Here is an 8,496-nt window from a genome sequence, read left to right as displayed (position 1 = left end):
GGTACGTCCGGGGTCGGTTCAATCAGTGCGCTATCAGTCCAGTACCATTAGCTCTCCAAGGGTCGCAATCCATTCTTTCCGGGCAAGCCAGTTCAGTTCCTTTCTGGTAGCAAGAGATCCCATATCAGATTAAGTAAAGGGATTACCTAGCTAGCGCATATCGAAGAGTTGGAGACTTCCTGCCACTATAGAAAAAGCCGTTGATGGATCAATTTCTGTAGGTGGGTCTCAACTCGGATCGAGACATTCGGATTTGCCGATGAAGAGTACTGCCTTGGAGGGGTAGGGGTTGTAGGGGAAGAACCAACCTTTTGTAGGTAGCAAAACATCTCACTCAGTAACTAAATTAGAGTTCGATCTTTTACGTTTGTGTTGTCTTTTTGCATTTTTGTTTCGATCCGACATCAGATCTGAGTTATTGTTCACTGACTATATCTTAGACCATTGCGATCTCTTTCTTTCACTTGGTTTTTCTTCCTTCCCTTCGGTACTCCTTAACTCGGAGATACTCCTTCGGTACTACTTGGCTACTACTTGAACAGATGGGTTTAGTCCCTTCCTTCGGGCAACGTTTTCTCCGGGTACCACCGGCTTACCACCGGGTTGAAAGAAATCCCTTACTATTAGGACATAGTGTTCGGTACGACTTAAGGCTACTGGATTGACTTTCTTTAATGTTGCATCTGCTTTCAACTATTTCATAGCCTCCCGTCCCGAGCAAACGTCGAGAGCAGGGGCCAAAAAGTAAAATCCATAGAGTTGGGGACTAAAGAGACTCTTTTTTTACAGCCAACCATGAAGAGAAGAGAGTCTCAGAGTAGATTCGGTAATGTTGAGTCGATCTAGTATGGAAAATTCCTCGCTGTGCGCTCGCCTTTTGCCTGCTTCTGCTTCATCTGCAGATCGGATTCCTTCCCCAGAGTTCTTACTTATAGGCTTTATAGCCAAGCAATAGAATAGCTGCTTCTTCTAAAGCGGATTAGAGTGCGACGACCAAAGCTACGGAGCGGCCTCTACCGCTTTCCCTACTGTTCTGGTTGAACTAGGGCTTTGGCTGAGCGACCACCTTCTTCCAGTATTCTTAGCTTACTGTCTGCTTCCTGCCTGATCGGTGCTGACTGACTGTTCTTGCTTGTCTTGGGCCTGCTCTAGTTTTGGTGCTGCTAACTAAGGGTCGAATTTCGTGACTTGATGAAGAGGAAGCCGAGTATCTTTGGTCTTGAAGAGTCAGGCCAATCCAACCGCTTGCTCCTGCCCAACTCAGTCTCAGTCGTACCATAATGCGCCTGGACTCAACACTTTTCTTGCTCCAAGACCACCCTCTAGCCCTCATGTAAAATAGATGACAGAATTGTAAACAATCATAGAATGATTTAAGCTGAGGAACATAGAGGTCTCTCCCACAATTTTTGTCATATACCTCTGGAATAGTGTTGAAATCACACGCCACTAAGCAGTTTTTTAAACCAAGTGGTTTATCTTAGTGTGCTAGCCGCTGCTTCATTTCGTATAGCGATAACGCTTTCTCTTTCTTAGCGCTCCACCCCGCGGAGAACTCTGGTTGCGCTTTGGTTGGCTTTCTCTTTTTTTCGATTTTCTCTGACTTGACTCAGCTTGACCTACTTGACTCAGCGGTTAGAGTATCGCTTTCATACGGCGAGAGTCATTGGTTCAAATCCAATAGTAGGTAAAGCCGGCCGAAACCCCCGCTTTTGCCAGCATGACAGCAAGCACAGACTGGCATCAAGGAGTAGAATGACCAAAGCATCGGTTGCTTCCACTTGTTTGTTGCCTTCTTCGACCGACAGACAAGGTACCCCCCTCTTTTTCTCTTGCGAACCTACGTTGAGCTTGGGACAACCCGTGACTGGCATAGGATATTTCAAAAGCGCCAGGATCCATCCTTCTTACGAACCAAGAGCACTGGAGAAGCGAAGGGGCTCGTGCTGCGACGAATAATGCCATTGTTCATCATCTCACAGATTTGCTTCTCAATCTCTGTTTTCTGGTGGGGTGCATATCTATATGGCCGGACATTGACTGGCACTGCACCTGGCACCAACGGAATTTGGTGGTCACAGGCACGACGAGGGGGTAATTCCTTTGGCTCCCGGAACAAAGCATCAAACTCCTGTAGCAGTTCTTGAACAGCTGGAGGTGTCTGCTCTGCAGGATCAGCATCCAGAGTAATTGCTTGCAGATCATGCTCCTGGTGAATCTGACGCACTTGCACACACTGGCTAACAGCACCCCGTTTCCGCAATCCTTGCAGCTTACGGACAGAGATTGGACGGCAGGAAGGATTTCACCAGGAGCATGATCCATCTGTTTGTGAAAAAGATTCACCAGGAGCATAGAGTATCGCTTTCGTGACAAACGACTCACATCATTTCTTTCTGTATCTCCTACAGCGATTGGCTCTTCTCTGGCCTTCTTTGGGAAAGGATCATATCTTTGTTGCCCCAGTACAAGCAATAGGTCAGCCAACATACTGTGATTCACTATGATATCCCCAGCAAGAAGAGCCATAATGAACCTAACTCTGTTCTCAAGCTTCCGCAGCTCTTTCTCAAGCACTTCCAGCATTACTTGCTGCACAGCATATGTTTGTTAGCTAAAACAATACAGTAGTTTGTCACGAAACAACCAACGTAACAACATGTACCTTTCTTCTAGCATAGAATTCCAGCCTCAAACCGAAGAACTCTTCAAGAACTGAACAAAGTTAACATAATTTCAGTGAAAGAACCACATGTGAAATGATTTGTAGCTATAACGCAGGTCAGTATTAGAGATACTCACTGTCCTCCGGAGTGTCGTACTTTCGGATTTTACCCTCTGGGTCAAACAGGTGCATGTTTGTGGTTCCTATTACGTCTGTCAGCTTGAATTTTTTCTCAAGGCCTTCTTGCTTAGCATTATTCATCTCTTGCTCACTCAGGAGGACTTCAAAGTTCACAGTTTCATGGTCACAATATGATTTAAAATCCTGCACATTAATGGTTGCAGGTCAAGAATGTAACAGCATCTGAAATCAAAGCGAAAGAAAGGTATGTACCTCGAGAAACGGTGGTTCCTTGTTCTTGTGCTTGCTCTTTTCCTTTTGAATGTTCAGACAACTGGATACAAGGAAGTCTTTATAATCATATGTCCATCGGTGGATGGGAAGCTCAGTGATCCTAAGCTTGGTGTCAGAAACCTGCTCTATAACACCTGTCACGGTATATGCGGATCCAGATTCCTCTGAAGATCTCTTTTTCACGGAGCCCTGTCAGGGTAACGAACAAATATACTACATCAAAACCAATTGCTGAAATAAGGAGGGACACCGTCAGTGTAACAGAAATATGCTAGTAAAAGCACTTCTCACGGACCTTGAACCCCTTGTACCAGGGATCCATGGGTACAAGATTCTCCTTTTTAAGGAGCCTTTTCAGATTAGAAATAATGTCTCTTGGATTATAATTTGGAACAAACGTGCTCCATCCAGTGCCAATGCCTTCAGCTCCATTAACTAGAACCATGGGAATGATCGGCATATACCTTAAAATGTGGCATATTTTAGTTACAAAAAACAACATCCAACTGCAATCATGCAGGACGAATGTTTGAAGAGGTAGTAATATTACCAGCTGGGTTCAATTGACACCCCCTCCTCATGCAAATAGTTCAGAAGAACATCATCATCCTTTGGAAAAATTAAGCGGGCGATACGCGGCAACATAGTGCAGATGTACTTAGGAGTAGCAGCATCCTTGCCGCCCTAAAATGATTGGAAACAAAAACACACAAAAAACATGAGAACCATTACAAACAGAGGCATGATACTTGGCTTTTAACAAAGCTAACCAACCGAATTTCGGGTGCCAAACTGGCCACGAGGCTCCAGGAGACTAATATTATTGCTGCCAACAAAATCCTGAGCCATTCCTATGATTGTATGTGCGACACTGGTCTCACCATACTGGTACGCTGAGTGTTCTGACACGAAACCAACAAACTGTGACACCTGTAGCCAGCCAATAAAGGTAACAAATTTAGGAATGTGCATGAAGATTCCAAAATGCACAGATTCAAAAACTCTTTGGCAAACCTTTATTTCTTTAACCAAATGCCTCTTGAATGAGCAAAACATAACCTTCCTCTGTCCTCGTTTAAAGCCGTCAACGACTGAAGGTATTGACCGTTCAATGTCCGCCATCGAAAAGAGTATCAGCTCTTTGTGAATAAAATCACTGTACGTGATGCTTTTCTGATGTCGGTCAAGGCAAGTTCCAGGCTGCAATATATTATTTGTGTTACTATGAATACAGAATAAGAAGCCTGTATCAAACTTGGAAAATGATGCAAATATTTAACCTGGTAGTTGTACAGCCAATCCTTACGCTCACCGGTCTTGCCCTTGTCGAATGCCAATTCAATAGCTTCATCATCTTTTTCATCTGCCCAGTAAAAATCCTTCTTGTGATGCGCAATATCTTCAAAGTAATCCCGACATTCTTGAGCTGTGCTGGTTCCCAGCCCCTGTACCAGCCAGAAACCCATTAAGATCAAGTATAACCACAGCTATCTTTGTTATATACCTTTCCAGTAAAAGGGTCGAGGGGAGAACACCATCATGTGGCGAAACCACAATGCAATAACTCAATAAGCAAGGGGCAAAAGGCACACCTTGTAGTATTTGACACTCCATGCACTTGCATTTCCTCCCAAGTTCTTCTTCCATGTTTCGTAGTCTGGCATTGATAAAATGACTTGACAGCTTCGCTCCTGATATTTGTTGCCTGGACAAATAAGAGCATTTTCTTTTACAGCGGCCGTATGAATGCTGTATATAAATAATCTGACTGATGAGAGAACACTATTTTTTCTGTATACCTTGACCATTGGAGTGATGAACTCAGACAAGAAGGAAGGAGCCTTTAGCAGAGATGGCCACTGAGAGTGGATAAAATTGATAAGCAAGCCTTTTTCGTGGTACCCATCACAGTCCTGAAGTATTCATCAGTTCAATCTAAGCCAAAAAACAACTTGAGTTTCATTAATTAACAAGAAATAGAGAAGCAATGCAAACCTGGTTTGTCATAATCATCAAATGACCATATCGCAGGTCTTTCGGGCTATCATAATCCTTGTCTAGTTGCAGACCTATTATTTCCATTAGACTCTGTAGCTCTCGGCTCTGCCTCAGCTGTGTGCTGGTTGCTCCTCTCGCATTTAACATAGTACACTGCCGCAGAGGGAACACGCCGTATTTGTCCCTTCCAACTACGGATAGACCAGCCATCTAACAAAAGCTTAATGCTTCAGTATGCGAAGCAAAACTTAAATACTATGGCAATTAATAGGGTCGTGTTACTCACCGCTAGAGCCTTTGCTGACTCTCCTTCAGTAAGGATCAAGGTGCACTGTTCAGATTCACTCCCACCAGCATCATTTGCATCCTCCAGCTTAGGGATGCGAAGAGGACCTGTCCCCTTGCTTCCGTCAGTCCTGTGTACCTCAGTGTTTGGTTCGGACTCGGCGCAAGAGAGGAGATTGCTCCCCATGATCAATTTAGACACTGCAAATACAAAGGGATGAGCAGTAGTGTTAGTTGTGCAAGCTCCACAACAGACAAATACAGGACACCAAAGTTAACATTCATCGCAATACCTGTCTTGAGGAACTCTTGGGGGAGGTGGCACTCGGGCCCAAAGGTCAATGCCTCTTTGGTCAGTGAATCAAATGCAGGGTTGTCAATGAGCGCATTAACAAATATCCATAGGCGGTCTTTTACTGTATGTGGTCCAATGTGGATGTGCTTCTTCTTGTTCACAACGCGCATCAGATGACTGGTAATTTGGTCTGTGACGTGGTTGACATGAGTTCCACCTCGTATGGTCGCAATCCCATTCACAAAACTGACCTGTAATCCAAACAAAATGTCAGAGGTATTACTGCCTGTCTGTCTGTCTATAACAACAAACTAGAAAAGCCTAATGAATACCTGAATTTTAATGTTATCTCTAAAACCACAAACCTTGGTAGCTTATTGTTATCTCTAAAACCACAAACCTTGGAAGCCTAATGAATACCTGCCACACTTACCTGCTGGAACTGGCCTTCACTTAGAGTGACGCACACCTCCCAGCAGTCGTTAACTTTCTTATATAATCTGAAAGGCCAAATTTGAATTTGGTCAGAACTGTCACAGAACATATGTAAGGATGTATGCTATCTCAAACCTTGGTAGCTCAATTCCTTCTTTGGAAGCAGAATCAATATACAGTTGCACGTAATCAGAGAAGCTTCTCACTGGCACCTTCTCGCCATTCAATTCGACAGTGACCTTTTTGCCAAGTGTGCCCGCCATATCAAGTACTCGCCTCTTCATCAGTGCGACAATGTCGGCATCGAGCTCGGTCATGTTGAATTTGGGGAGGTCGGGCTTGAAGGTAACTCTAGTCCAGTTGGCTGACTTGGCGCACTTGCGAGTCGTCGGTTTGGACCTCTTGCCCATGTTGTCATAGAAGGCCTGCAGAAGAAGGATTCAATGAGGAATGTCATGTCATGCATGTACTTGGTGATTTTGGGTGGCTGCGGGGTGTTTGGGTGCATAAACATGCTTGGTTGTGTACATAAAGATAATAATATACATATAAACCAAATGTCAGCAAAAAGGTAGACAAAAGAATGTTAAGTTTGCTCAAGACAATTATGATGAAACTCTTAACATTACAAAGTAATAACTCCGATCCCCAGGTGCAATAGAAAAGGCATAACAGCTTTCAGTGCATGACTGGCATATATACAATTAGCATTCATTAACTTGGATAACTAACTAAATGGCATATATATGAAGCATTCATTAACTTGGATAACTGACTAAATGGCATTATATGAAGCATTCATTCAACCAACACTTGGAGCCGCCCCTGTATGTATATGAAATAAAGCTACAGTAGTAGCCTGTCAAAACTGAAAACACGATCGAGCTCCTAAGACCTGACCTGCAGAGTAACAGCCATCTAAGGTAGATTTTGACCTGCTGGGTAACATCTAAGGTAGATTCATTGATTGATTTGTCACGGATGAAGACGTCTATCAACACACGCACACGCATCAATCATGGAAACCACAAAAAAAAGGGAATGGAGACAGACTAATAATAGTCGTCAGAGATGGACCTGCTTGTAGGATTTCTGTCGCAGGCGCCCGTCGGCGATCTCGATGACGAACTCGGTGGAGAACAAGTTGGGGAGCTTCGGGGCGAGGTCATCGGGGTCGTCGACGTTGGTGATGCGCCCGTAGATGAGCTCCGGAATGTACACGCCTTCCTCCTCCTCGTCGAGGCTGACTGGTGGCCCGCCTGCGGTGGTGTGCATCGAGATGCGGCAGGCCTGGACATCTATGTCCACTTTGAGCGTGGAGCCGACGGTGTGGTCGCGGTTCCTCCTCGCGGCGGTGAGGAGCGCGCCGTCCAAGAGCTGGTACAGCGCCGGGCTGTAGGAGACGGCGCGGCGCACCATCGCTCCGTCCTCGTACACCCACAGCGTACGGGTTTGCCTCGCGACCGAGCCCAGAAATCGCTCGGGCAGCTCCAGGACGAGGGCGCGCAGCATCTCCGATCGTGGAACGGTGGCCATGGCTAGGGTTTGTGTGTGGATCGGAGCGGATGGGGAACTCGGGGGAGCTCCCACTGCCTGCCACTGGGAAAGCAAGGGGGGTGGGGAACTTGGGGGAGCTGAAATTACGCTCCCACTGCCACTGCCACTGCCACTGATAACAATACTAGCACGGAATAGCTAGCCAAACGGCGGGCCCGGCCCATCATAATCGTGCACGGCACGGACCGGCCCATTTGGCCAGCTATACTTACTTTTTTTTTTTGCATGGAATACATCCTTTCCTTTCCTTGTCTTTTTTCTTTGTTTGCGGCAATCCTTCCTTTCCTTGGCCCAGTTCTTTTCAGCTCATGATTCTCCAGAATCTGATTCTAGAAAACTGCTCACAAGAATCAGCTGCCAAGAGAATCAGTCGTCCAGTTCTTTTCTAGATTATGATATGTGATTGTTCTATGAGTTGTGTCCTAAAATGTCTGTAATACCCCTAGACTGAAATTGTGTGCACAAGAACAAAGAAAAACTGCAGAAAATTGAGAGAGGATCGATGTAGAGGAGCTATTTCTGCACTGGCAATGACGAGCTCGATCCTCCAGTGCGTGGTACCCGCGGCGGAGTGAGGTCCTAGATCGAGGTCGCGATAGCGGGGCGAGAGATGGCGCCGGCGGCGAGTGGGGAGAGGCGGCGACACATCGACGTTAGCCGGCGACGCGGGCTTGGGCGGGGCCGGACAGGACGGGGCGGGGCGCCAGCGGATGGGATGGAGCTTAGCACTGACGGACGGAGCGGGGCGGGGTCGGGGTCGGCCGCCGCCGGCGCGAACCCTAGCCTCGCGGGGATCGAGCGAAGAGAAACAAGAGAGGAGAGGAGAAACAGGTTGGGCCCGAGAGAG

The 8,496-nt window shown here is 46.2% G+C and overlaps 1 protein-coding gene across 1 annotated transcript; it reads right to left on the bottom strand.

The window, feature by feature from the left end:
- Positions 1-2,378: 2,378 nt before the first annotated feature.
- On the bottom strand, positions 2,379-7,754 carry LOC125550088 (DNA topoisomerase 2-like; the record flags this gene model as incomplete). Its single annotated transcript, XM_048713003.1, is given in 18 exon segments — positions 2,379-2,592; positions 2,666-2,715; positions 2,803-2,989; positions 3,059-3,268; positions 3,375-3,543; positions 3,630-3,763; positions 3,854-4,009; positions 4,094-4,279; positions 4,360-4,524; positions 4,672-4,745; positions 4,748-4,784; positions 4,879-4,992; positions 5,075-5,287; positions 5,364-5,563; positions 5,656-5,908; positions 6,091-6,157; positions 6,228-6,517; positions 7,170-7,754. Coding segments are annotated over 18 exon segments (3,178 nt in total), but the record flags the coding sequence as incomplete, so codon positions are not given.
- Between the last annotated feature and the right edge of the window lie 742 nt (positions 7,755-8,496).

Source organism: Triticum urartu, chromosome 4, assembly GCF_003073215.2.
Source record: "Triticum urartu cultivar G1812 chromosome 4, Tu2.1, whole genome shotgun sequence".
In the NCBI taxonomy this organism is placed as follows: Eukaryota; Viridiplantae; Streptophyta; class Magnoliopsida; order Poales; family Poaceae; genus Triticum; species Triticum urartu.
Note: the sequence above shows the minus strand (reverse complement) of the source record. Positions and strands in the feature narration are given on the sequence as shown.